At 45.1% G+C, this 12,728-nt stretch overlaps 1 protein-coding gene across 9 annotated transcripts in view; it reads left to right on the forward strand.

Annotated features, from left to right (window-relative positions):
* The first annotated feature begins 1,879 nt into the window (after nucleotides 1-1,879).
* TRIM24 (tripartite motif containing 24) overlaps nucleotides 1,880-12,728 on the forward strand; it is a 54,546-nt gene continuing 43,697 nt past the window's right edge. For 7 of the 9 annotated variants that reach the window (XR_014936412.1, XR_014936414.1, XR_014936413.1 and 4 more), the window contains exon 1: nucleotides 1,880-2,424. Coding sequence is in view for 3 of the 9 variants with exons in the window: in XM_015867130.2 (XP_015722616.2) it covers nucleotides 2,067-2,424 (358 nt within the window). In the remaining 6 variants the exon portion in view is untranslated. The remainder of the gene's footprint in view (nucleotides 2,425-12,728) is intronic. The other 2 variants (XM_085521793.1, XM_085521801.1) reach the window with 2 other exon arrangements.

A 12,728-nucleotide genomic window follows, 5' to 3' on the forward strand; every position in this document is an offset into this window, starting at 1 on the left:
CCTACTTGAGGAGAGATTGCCACCATGCAGCCCGTTGCCATGTGGGAGAGCTTAACCAACTCTATCAGCTGCAAATATTTATAACATAAAGTTGTTGACTGGTAGTCCAACTTCTTCCCTTAATGGTCATACAGTATGTGCCATTTTTCTCTTTCTTATCAGTAGTTTGCCAGCTACAACTGTTCTGCACTCTTGTTCTTGGTCAGTTGATATGGCATGGCTCTTCATGCTGACACAGAATGACTATGCACTATTCTGCAAACGTTCCATACCCGTTCAACTCCAATTAGGCCTGTTTATCAGCAGCACCTGAACCAAAAAATCTGCCAGCATGAGATAGAAAGAGTGCATCTCATTCCCTGATGGCCAGAGGCACTGTAGTGTGGCTGTGGTCTGAAAACCATGCAGACATGCTGGCATAAAGGGGTGCAGCATCTTAATAACTCTTCCCACATTTTCTTTGAGAAACTCAGTTCTACACTCCAAGGCTTTTCCCTTCACTCTGTTGTCTTCCTATAGCGAATGGCTGTGCATCTTGGGATGGCTATTTCTTACTGCTTTTTGTTCCTGCCCTGAGTACTCCTAGTAAAATTCCCTCAGTAACAGCAGGGCTCTCCATTTAAATCTTGCAAAGCTCAAACATTTATTTTAAAACAGATGCTGTTTGGATGTCATGAGATTACAGATTTTACAGCAGACTTCAAGTGCGCTTTGCAAACATTCCAAGCAAACAAATTTTGCAGGAAACAAAATTGTATATATTACTAATCTCTGGGACACAAGTGGTTTGTTGGGATCATGATTTCCAACAAAGCACATGCTCAAATCCTCTGCAGGTGGCCTTTGTACCTTTAGATAGTCTCTACTTTCCTGTCCAGACTCCTGCTGGAGAAACAGCTAATTCTAGTTGCAGAAACTGGTCTGATGAACGCATGGTTTCCTGTCATTCATTAGAAATACATTATTCATTGACTTTCCAATCATTTGCCATTAAAACTAATCAAATGCACTTCAGTTATCACCTGCCTATCCCAGTGGTGGTTTTGTTGCTTTTTTTTTCACCTAACAGAACTCATGCCGTTATCATTAGTTTTAATTCCTGACCCTGTTTCATCATTTAGCATTTACACAGTCTTGGCACATTAGCTCCTGTCACAAGGACTAAACAGAACACCATCATATAGTGCTGCACAGCCAAGATGGTAGAGAGGAGGGCAGGATTTGAGCCGGGCTGGGAGGCAGAAGTTGCTTTGGACAAGTGCTGCTAGTGTCATGTCATGCTTCCCTGTCTGTTGAGCTGAGATTGTATAGTTGAGTTGGAACCAGGAATTACATTTATCTCTGATCTAGAAGGGATTGCCAGAAAGCGGGCTACTGAGCCATCTGGCATCAGCGTGAATCAGCCTATGACTGACCCGTGACCAATACATAGGCAGTGTTTTACATCAGCGTGTGTACTGAAGTTTAAGCATTTGATTCAGCAGAACGGTGCGTCCAAACTAGATCTGTACTTTTAAAGTTTTACTGATTGCCTATCAACTTCAGTTGGGCGATGCCACGGGCCAAACTGAACACAGGCCAAAATGTCTACATGCCTCCTGGCCCAACCACTCGGGCTGCAGCAGTTGGAAGTCTTTAACAAAGTGAACTCGAACCGGTGGGGTGCAGGGCTCTTTTTGGGTGGTGAGGGCTGCGCACAGAGCTGAGGAGACAGCCTGCGGATGAGAGCCATTAGGGGCACGGCCTACAGCGGGGGAGGCTTATGAGGGGCGGGGCCTATGTGAGAGAAGGGGCTGGTTGGTTCGAGGGCGGGCCGGGCCGGCTCGCTCCGCACGTAGCCGGGGGTGTGGAGCGGGGAGGGGCGTGCAGCGGAGGGGGAGAGGAGCGGGGCGGGGCGCGGGCGGCCGTTGGCCGTTTGTGGCGGCGGGGCAGCCTCCTCCCGGGGCACGCACACAAACAGCGCGGGCCGCCCGCGGGTGGGTGTCGGCGAGGGAAGGCGGGCGAAAGGCGGCGGACGGAGGGGCCGCCCCGCCTCTCTTCGGCGCTCCGTAGACCGGCTCAGGACAATGGAAGAAGCGACGGCTACGGTTGTAGCGACGGAAGCGGCGGCGGCCAAGGGGGGGCCGTGCCCGGTGGATCGGACGGGGGCGGCGGCGCTGAGCGGGGAGAACGAGGCCGAGAGCCGCCAGGGCCCGGCGGAACGCGGCGGGGAGGCGGCCCCGCTCAACCTGTTGGACACTTGCGGCGTGTGCGGGCAGCCCATCCAGAGCCGGCAGCCCAAGCTGCTGCCCTGCCTCCACACCGTGTGTCAGCGCTGCCTGCCGCAGCCCGACCGCTACCTCATGCTGCCCCCCGCCGCACCGACCAAGGAGCCGCCGCCCCCTCCCGCCTCGCCCGGCCCCTCGCCCCTCCACTGCACGCCCGGTAAGGCCGCTGGGGACGCGTCTGTCGCGATAGATGGCGGGGTGTCGCGAGGGGAGGTTAGTGGGCGGGGAGGGGAGGGGGGGCGGGGTCGGTGTTTCTTTATTTCGTTCAAATTTCCCACCTCGGCCCGGGAAGTCCGGCGGGTGTCATCCTCGGCCGGTCGGGTGGCACCTGTCCGCTCAGCGCCGCGGGCAGCTCCGGCCCGCCGTAGGAAACTTGGTTTGTGCCACAGCGGACAGGGAATGCAGTGAGAAAGTTCTGGGGAGCTCCTTTGGAGATACGGGAGCTCGTGTTGATGTTGAGTGTGTTTGAAATGCTTGAGGAGCGCTCCGACCTGCAGCTGCATCGTAGGGAACGGTACCCGCAAGCATCATCTGCTGAGAACGGGGAAGGTCCTGGAGAATGCTGCGTGCAGAGGAGATGCTCAACTTTGATGATAGGAGTTAATAGGATGTATGTGGCTGTGCTTTTTGTGAGCTCGAGTAGAAAATTCTACCTACACAAGGCGGCAGGAACTCCAGACTGGCTGTTATTGAGTAGGTATCGGCCATTGTCCTCTTAAGTACCTGGTACTTAAGACAATTACTTGCTCAGTAATAAAGGCTTCTGTTTCTACTACCCGCCAGCACATCTGATCCAAAGGGGTACAGCTTGAACCATTTCCGGCTGTATACAAAAGAAAACCGTCTATCTAAATACTTGGGACAATTGGAGCCTTGCTTGGGCTTACCTGAGAAAGTCAGGCCTGGGATGTTTGTTAGCAGGGTATGCTGAGCCTGTTCCTCCACGTGGATGTCTGTTAGTATGTTCATTCAGCCTTTAATTTTAACATTTAGTTTAGGTAGGAGTCGGGTTGTCTCATCAGAACTTTAAGAATCGGGTAATCGGTGAGACCCAAAGCTGGTGTATTTAAACTTGTCGGATCCAGGAGATGCTGTTGCTCTTCCATTTCAGAGCAGAGCCGTGAACTGTATAGAATTAACATGCAAAGCCCAAACTTTGGTGGATGGTGAGATATTTTAAGATGGGACTTGGAAATGAGAAATGGGGGCATAGATGCTGCCAGCTCAGGAGTTGCAACATAGGTTGTGGGAGAGTGCGATCATTAGGAGTTTCGAGGTCATGAATAGCATAGCTCAATTCCCAGACGTTATGTTTAAATATAGCAGAAATAAAACGAGGTGCCGTTGAGCATGAAATGACATGCATCTTAAGAATGAAAAGATGAGTGCTGTTCGAACGTCTGCTTACAGGAGGACAAAGGACAGCTAAAACAATGAATCATAGCAGCAGTGAACTGATACCGCCATTCACTCTTTCTGATGATGTGAGTGGGCTGTGTATGAATGAATAGCTCAATGCATACTTCTCTCTGTTCTTCAAGTATACAGCCATACCAATTTTTACCCTACTTTCTTTCTAGTTATTTGTGTGCTTTCACGCTACTGTTCATTGTCCATTGGGAAGAAGAAACCCGTATAGATCTCACAGTCTTTGTCACATTCCTTAGGTCTTGTCACTGTTTTGGCTACGTTGAAGTGACAGCGTACCAGCTAATTACAAGTGCATTGGCTGCTTTGTTTTCCAAGTGATGTAAAGGGAGTAGTAAATTTATGTTAGGCTTTGAAGAAAGACTCACCTTATAGAGCTGATTATTGTGAGGAATAATGTGTTGTGGTTGAAGGAAGTCCTGGAGTTTCAGAAGACAGAAGAAGGGACAAAACAGCATAAAGCTGTCACCTCCAGTAATACGTTGCACAAAATGTGTATGAGAAATGATCTGAAGTAATAAACAGAAGAGTATAAGCTTAGAAAGCTAGACAATAAATTCCTCACGTTATGTAAATTATAAGATCCCGTGACTGCAGCGAAGAAATAAACAAGCGAAGAAGCTGTTCGCTAGAAGCAATGTCCTATGGAAGGGCTACAATAGAATAACAAACTATGAAAAACTCCTGAAAGGTAAACAGGAGGGCTGCTTATACACATGTGCCGAGCAGTACCAGGCACAAAAAGATGCCTGGAGAAAGACTGGCAGGAGGGAATCAGGCTTGAACAAAGGAAAGGCTCTGATTTGACAAATGCCTCAGTGCGCCAGCTCTGGGAAGGCGCGTCGTGCTGTGCTAATATCCACGTTAACTGAGGAACTGGGAACTAAAAACAAACCGATTTTCTAGTGTAGTCTGGATGTGTGAGCTCCTATTAATCAGCTTTTTGTCTTCAGTAAACCACTTCCAAGCTGAAATGCTCCTTTGCTTTACTAAAACTTGTGTTGGAAGACAACCTGGGAGATTGTTGGCTCACTCCCTGCTAAGTTATTAACAGCTAAGAAGAGCGTGCTGTGAAAAAGCTTTCAAACCTGAGGATCGTAAGTGAATTGAGAGTTTCGGTGTTGCACACTTGATGCACAGGTCAATATGGACAGCAGCAGTGCCAGCTGTCGAGACATGAGGGGTTTCTTTTGGTGTGCGTTAGTCAGTATTCATCCTGCAGAGGTAACCTGGTGGTGAGGCCATCTGCAGCATGGATACGCTCTGTACTGTCATGTGTGTTCCATTTGCAAATAAAATATTTTTTCCTATATAGAAAAGAATATCTGGGAGTTTCTGGTCTCTCTCTGGTATTTCTGAGAGAGGGTGTTGCAAAGACAGCTGTGTGATTTCACAGAATCACAAAATTATCAAGGTTAGAAAAGACCTAGAAGATCATCTAGTCCAACCATTCCCAATACTTCCCGGCTAAATCATATCCCCCAACACAACATCCAAACATTTCTTGAACACTCCCATGGTCGGTGACTCCACCACCTCCCTGGGCAGTTCATTCCAATGCCTGACCACCCTTTCCAAGAAGTAATACTTCCTAATGTCCAGCCTGAATCTTCCCTGGTGCAGCTTAAAACCATTCCCTCTAGTTCTGTCATCAATTACACAAGAGAAGAGGCCAACCCCCAGCTCACTACAACCTCCCTTCAGGAAGTTATAGAGAGCAATAATGTCTCCCCTGAGCCTCCTCTTCTCCAGGCTGAACAATCCCAGCTCCCTCAGCCGCTCCTCATAAGTCCTGTGCTCCAGACCCCTCACCAGCTTCGTAGCCCTCCTTTGAACATGTTCCAGGGCCTCAGTGTCTTTCTTGCAGTGAGGGGCCCAAAATTGAACACAGTACTCGAGGTGCGGCCTCACCAATGCCGAGTACAAGATAAATTTTGGGGATGTTAGTACTGGAAAACTCATGGCTTGCTTTCTGAATTGCCACTGGCTACTTATTTGATGTAGTTGGTGTATTTTGTGGTTGCACTGCCAAACAATGGGCTGCTGGGCACAAACATGAACCACGAGGAATGCTGTGAGAGTGAGTCTGCGAATGTGATGCTTGCCTGCTCTTAAGTGTCTTGGTTAACTTATTGTACATTTTCCTTTTGTTTCTCAAATGGCCATTCTTTGTTATTTAATGGTGCAATAATCGTCAGTATATATGAGGAAGCTGTGATTAGAAATCCAGCATGTACCCAAACTTTGTGCTGATTGGTGCTTAATGACTGGCCAAATAGTAGAGCGTTCATAATGGAGTATCTGAACACCATTGGGCTTCTGTGGAACTTTTCGTATGAGGGGTTGTCTCACTCCAACTGTTGGAGGAGATGATTTGATACCCACTTGTATATATACACACATACCTGGAGTGGGATAAAGAGTTAAGTAATGTGGGAAAGATGGGAAAGGTAGCAACAGTGAACAGAGGAATTGTAGTGAGGGGCTTGTGAATTGGGGATAGTCAGTACCATGGGCCCAGCAGTGTCCTGATAGTCCCTAGGGGGCTGTGGGTTGGTCAGCAGCATCTTGTTGACCTTAACAGCTGTGGTTGGGTGGAAAGACTCCCTGTTTTACCTCTGAACTCTTAGGGGTTTTGTGCTCTTTGTTCTGCTCTCATGTACTTCTGGTTGCTTGTGGCAATGGCATGTACTCCCCCTTGGGTGATCTGCAGTTGGGTGATTGCAGATCATACAGCAATCACACACCTACAATCACCTGGCAGCTGTTGAGCATGCACACTGCGTGGTGGTCACTGTGTCAACTGTGAGCGGGTTCTTTCTGGTCACTCAACCTCATGAGTTCCTCTTCACAGAATCACAGAATTGTAGGGGTTGGAAGGGACCTCTAGAGATCAAGTCCAACCCCCCTGCCAAAGCAGGCACCCTATACCACAGCGCACAGGTAGGCGTCCAGGTGGGTCTTAAATATCTCCAGAGAAGGAGACTCCACCACCTCCCTGGGCAGCCTGTTCCAGTGCTCCGTCACCCTCACTGTAAAGAAGTTCTTCTGCACATTCATGCGGAACTTCCTATGCTGTACTTTCATCCCGTTACCCCTAGTCCTGTCCCCACACACTACTGAAAAGAGACCAGACTCACCACTATGGCTCCCACACCTCAGGTATTTATAAACCTGGATCAAATCCCCTCTCAGCCTTCTTTTTTCAAGGCTAAACAGACCCAGTTCCCTAAGTCTCTCCTCATAGGGGAGATGCTCCAGGCCCTTCACCATCTTAGTGGCCCTCTGCTGGACTCTTTCCAAGAGATCCCTCTTGTTGTCTTGATCATGGCCTTGGGCAAGTCCTGCTGAACAATCCTTGAGACAAGGATGCTTTCTTCCAGATTCTCTCAGTTGTCCATGATAACCACAAAGTTAGCTTGAGATTCTATTTTGTTTTATACCTATTAATTTTGCTTCATACTGTAAACACATTTTTGTGTTTGCTCTTTGTCATCAGCCTGTACATAATAATAATAATATATTGAGACTTAATGTGTAGAAAGATTTGTGCATGGAAACGCATAGCAAAACTTTATGCAGGTATTAAATCATATTAATTAAATCTGACTAGTGTCAATAACAAAAATAATAGAGGCGAATGTTTCTTCTTTGCCTTATCTGTAGACAAACTATCTTAGCAAACTAATCTATATGAAGCTGTTAAAGCATGTAATGCCTGGGAACTCCCAGGATATAAATACTTGAGGAGTGCCCAGACTAACAACTCGAATATGTTCGATGCTTGCTCTTAATTAAGGAATAAGTACTTCAGTTAATAAACAAGGATTTCAGTATTGTTCGTGTTTTGTGTTTTAGCTGATTAATGCCTAGAAATATTTGGCTACCAATACAAGTTGGAGGTCTGTGAGGTGTGGACTGAAGATGTAATTCTTGATATCCCGTCATGTATGCAGATGGTATCCAGTGTTCTGATATATGCCAGACTCTCAGCTGATCTTGGCATCTGCTGTCATCTGTGGGATGCCATCATTTCATTTTATCTTGAAAACATAGCGTTTGAAATATCTTCGATTTTCTTATTTTTCTGTATGTAACGTGATCTTTCCCTTTTTAGGTTTGATAGTAGCATCTTTATTAGTGAGTTTGAAGGACGTAATGGCTTCATTTGAGCTTTCTTATGGTGAAGCTCTATTGTTCTTCCAACTTTTGATAGTCTACGAAGACTTAAGATGTTTTTGATCTGCCTGCTACATATGTTTATTTCCATTTCATCTCACATACTGCTGCTTGATTAAAGTGAATTCCCTCCATCTTAAGTGCTGCAGAGAATACATATTTTATTTATATATACACACACTCCCACATACATACACATATGGGGTTGCTTCTATGCATCCTTTCACAAGTGTTGCTTCCATTGTAGCACCATCAGGAAATAAATTCTTCAACCAGTAACAAAATGAAAGAGATTTAGGAGCGAGTCTTTTTGAAAAGAACATATGTTGTAGATGTGCATTTACATTCTTGCTTTTTTTCCTAGGACTGTCAAGTGGGTGACAGAAACACTGAAGCCACCGGAAATATCTGGGAGCTCCAAACCTCCATAGTGGTGTAGTCACTTCAGTGGGGTTGGAAGTTGTCTAGAAGTTACTGTAGCAAGTTCTGAGTATCCAATTTGAGACTTTTTATTTAAGGTCTAAATCCTCAGAGACAAAACTAATGCTGTTCGGTTTATTCTTCACAGGAGTATACTGACTAGCTGGCAGATTGTGCAGTGGGCTTTTGGGTTGGCCCGCTGATTTACATCTGCACTATAGAATGACCTCGTTCACTCCTCTTTAACCAGCTTGTTTCATGTAAGGAAGGAGTTTCAAGGAAACTCTTTTGAATGTAGTATTGTCAAAGAAGACATTCTTCTGTGCAGGAAAAGCCAGTGGTGTCAAGCTTGTATTAAAATGCTCTATGAAGAATTTCCATGCTATTGAGTGGAATTTCCCACCACTAGTAAACTTGTGAGGCTGGTATTTTCCCTGTTATGCCTAATCTAAAAATGAGGCAGGGGAAAACCAAAACCAATTGAATTTCAAAGTGAGTTTCAATGTGACTATATTTTGAATTTGGGTCACTTGGTTTACGATCCAGCAGAATTAAAAATAATACCAGTATTTCCTAATGTTAACAGAGATTTGGTTACTGTGTAGTTCATGGAAATAGAAGTCAAAATGTAGAGTTCTAGTAGCTGCTTAGGCTTTGGTTATCAGCACTGTTAAATGAAGTGAATTTTACAATGCAGCTGGCAGTCCCTGTGAAAATAGAGTACAGGGAACAACCAAAAGACTGTGTCGTTTCTGGGATCACAGGTGTATTAAAAGGCAGTTCCTCTACGTAGGCTCTGATTACCAGTTTTCCTCCCTGCAGTGTGGGAGTGAACCAAGTCTGCTCCAGTGGTGTGGAAGGAACTGCTGTCTGTGGGTTTGGATGAACTAGGGAGCAGGGAGTTGTTACATCCACTGTCAGCTTAGCGAAAGCAAATGGCAATGTGATTTCTGCCAGCTTTTTGTGATCTGGAGTGAAAATACTTGGTCTTATTCCCTTGAGTAGTTTCCTACTGGTGTTTCCCATAGCACTTAAAGCGGAACATTTGCTTATTAAAAACTTCTAATGGGTTTATTGCCTCTTATTTAAATTTCATCTGCTGTAACAGCTTAAAAGTGCTCTTTTGTGTGTGTGTGTGAGTGTCTTTGGCTAATTTAAAGGTCATAAAAATGTCCCAATGATGCTGTCAAAATTTACCTCCAACGATTAGTTAGCTACGGAGAAATTTACTGCTTAAAATACAAGTGCTGCTCTGAAAGTAATGCCTTATATTTTATGATGTTGGCCTGTGACACCGGGGGCAGATGCTGATGGGATGGCAGGAGGGGTTGAACCTTCCCACTAATATCCCATTACATGTTGTTGTCGTGTGACAGATGGTGGCAGAGGGACACTCTGACAAATGATGTCTGACATGGAAGTGTGTATGAAGCAAAAGTGTGTCACTGAATTCCTCCATGCGGAAAAATTGGCTTCCATTGACCCTAGTGTGATTGTTCTCTTTGTGTCTGTTGTGGTTTCCATGGAAATAAATAGGAGGCATTACTTTCGGAGTAACCTGAATATACATATATTTGCAGCACAAACATACTTTGAACCTCACTGTTATAGCTGAGCTGACTGAATTTCTACCTAGACTCCTTTTTCTAAAGGATGGAGAGTATGAAACAAATGTTTCTCATCAAAGCAGGAAATGGTTGTGTAAAGTAACAGAGAATAGGGATTCATATAAACGGTTATTTGAGGATTTTATGCGGGGAGATGGTATGTTGCCGCATGTACATTGTTAATGTGTTAGAGGATTGATGTTAGACCAGCTGTATAGTTGTTAGTTTGGGGGTGCCGTTGTTTCCCAGGGAACTTTGGACTGTTTTTAGGTATTTGCAAGCTTGGAAAAACCATTTTGCATTTCTAGAATGTCTACATCAGTTCAGAAAGCATGTAATAAACTTAAAAGTTCATTTTATCCTCCTTATTCACTTCTGGACATCGATTAGCGAGCCACTGTGGCTGAGGATATGTGGGGTTGATGTTTGTTGAAGTGATGATGTGAGCCAACCCAACAGATGTTCAGGTGACACTGCTGCTGAACTGCAGTACCAGGATACTTGCAGTACTGATACTGGTTAGGGACTGCTGTCAGCTGGGGAACCAATGAAGTGGAAGAAGGAAAAGCAGGAAGATGCAGAGCTGCTGCAGCAAGAGGATTGGGCATTATAAAGTGAGAGTATGGTTCTGATTTTAAAGACAGGGTATGGTGCTTCAGTCAGACAGCACAATGCTGACAGGCCCAATCCTGGAAATGGTCAGGCAAGGTCAGCCTAAACAGCAGAAGTGTGAACTGAAATATGTATGTGTGTATGCATATCCATATAAACTGGGCTTTGAAACATCTTTGTAGTGGGTCAGCTGACATGAAGATGGTCTGTTTAGCAGACAAACTTTGCCAAAAGAGTGTACAGCTGTGTCACAAATATGTAGTATCTAATAGCAAGACCTCAGTAATGTGTCGACTGAATATCCTGGAAGCCTGGAGGTAGCACACTTCAAAGGCAGATTGGTGTGTTCAGAATCCTAGTTCCAGGAACACCTTTGCTTGCTTAAGCAATTGAATTTTATCCCTCAGTAGTTTAATTCCTTACTTTAGGGGGTCTTTCAACATGTATTGGTAGCTATTGTTCTCGCTCATGCCTTTGAAATGTTGGCCATACCAACTGCAGAGTGCTTGGCCTTAACTACTTTTCTCTTTCCATTAGTGGGACTGGGAGTGTTATAACCCATTGGCTAGAAAGCTGTTCTTAGAACCAACACCCTGAATAGTTCAGTCAAGAGCTAAAGAAACTTTTTCTCATTTGAGAAGCTCTCTATTTAACTTTTCCTTAGTTCCTTCTTTATGCAAGGAGTGAAAAATGGATTAGCTGTAAAACTTACCTGTGTGTTATCTCAATAAATAAATAAATATTTATCTATATATATGTGAAGTTCTAGAAATAATTATTCCAGCAGCTGTTCTGGTAGCACGGGGAAGACTTAATGTATGTGCATTCTAAATGACTTGAACTGACTCTCCTCTTCCCTCCTTTCTACCTTTTGTGCAAGAGTTCCACGTACTCTGGGTGCTTTCAGAAGATTCTTTAAATGCTAATCCAATGTCCTTTTATAGCTCACTTAGCAATGCTTTTATTGCTGTACTGTGAACCAATGTGTTGATATTTCTTGTTTTTTATTATTTTTCCTGCCCCCAGTTCCATTCAGATGAAGCCAGATTTAATAAGGCTTTCTTTGGCTGCCTTTCTACTGATTTAAATTATTAAGAAGACAGTATAGGTGCTATAAGTTGCAGGATATCTGACTTCAAATCTTTAACAGAATAACTGTTCTGCCTTGTAAAGTGTTTTATTCATTTGTTGTTATTCCTGCCACGTAGGTTAAGGATCACAAAACTGTGGTGGAACTCCTGTGAATGTTCCCTAAAGGACAGGAATAGTAGTATTCCCAAATAGTAGTTCATTCCCAAACTGGTTTTGGAGGCAAAATGTCATATTTCCAAAACTTTATTATTTAAACTAATAGATTATCATTCCTATCAGGCAACACTGCATTAAAAGGTGGGAATAGATCAGGTGACTAAAGAATAGGTAAACGATGTTTGTGAAGGCCCCTTACGGTATAGAATCATAGAATCACACAGGTTGGAAAAGACCTTGAAGATCATCAAGTCCAACTACAGCCTAACCATAGCACCCTAACAACCCTCTGCTAAATCATATCTCTGAGCACCACATCCAAACAGCTCTTAAACGCATCCAGGGATGGCGATTCAACCACCTCCCTGGGGAGCCTATTCGAGTGTTTAACTACCCTTCCTGTAAAGAAGCGTTTCCTAACATCCAACCTAAACTTGCCCTGGCGCAACTTGAGGCTATTTCCCCTTGTCCTGTCACTTGTCACCAATGTGAAGAGACTTGCCCCACTCTCACTGTAAGCACCTTTCAGGGACTGGAAGAGGGCAATAAGGTCTCCCCTCAGCCTCTTTTTCCCCAGACTAAACAGCCTCAGCTTCCTCAGCCTCTCCTCATAGGGTTGATTCTCCAAGCCCTTCACGAGCCTCGTTGCCTTTCTCTGGAGCTGCTCCAGTATCTCCATGTCTTTCCTGTGCTGAGGTGCCCAAAACTGAACACAGTACTTGAAGTGAGGCCTCACCAATGTCGAGTACAGGGGCAGGATGACTTTTCCCTAGTCCTGCTCACCACACCATTCCTGATACAAGTCAGGATGCCATTGGCCCTCCTGTCTGCCTGAGCACACTGCTGGCTCATATTCAGCTGGCTGGCCATCAGCACACCAAGGTCCCTTTCCATCAGGCAGCTTTCCAGCCACACCTCCCCAAGCCTGTAGGGTTGCCTGGGGTTCTTGTGACCAAAATGCAGGACC

Source organism: Coturnix japonica, chromosome 1 (genome assembly GCF_054131305.1).
Source record: "Coturnix japonica strain WE chromosome 1, WE-NBRP24, whole genome shotgun sequence".
Classification (NCBI taxonomy): domain Eukaryota; kingdom Metazoa; phylum Chordata; class Aves; order Galliformes; family Phasianidae; genus Coturnix; species Coturnix japonica.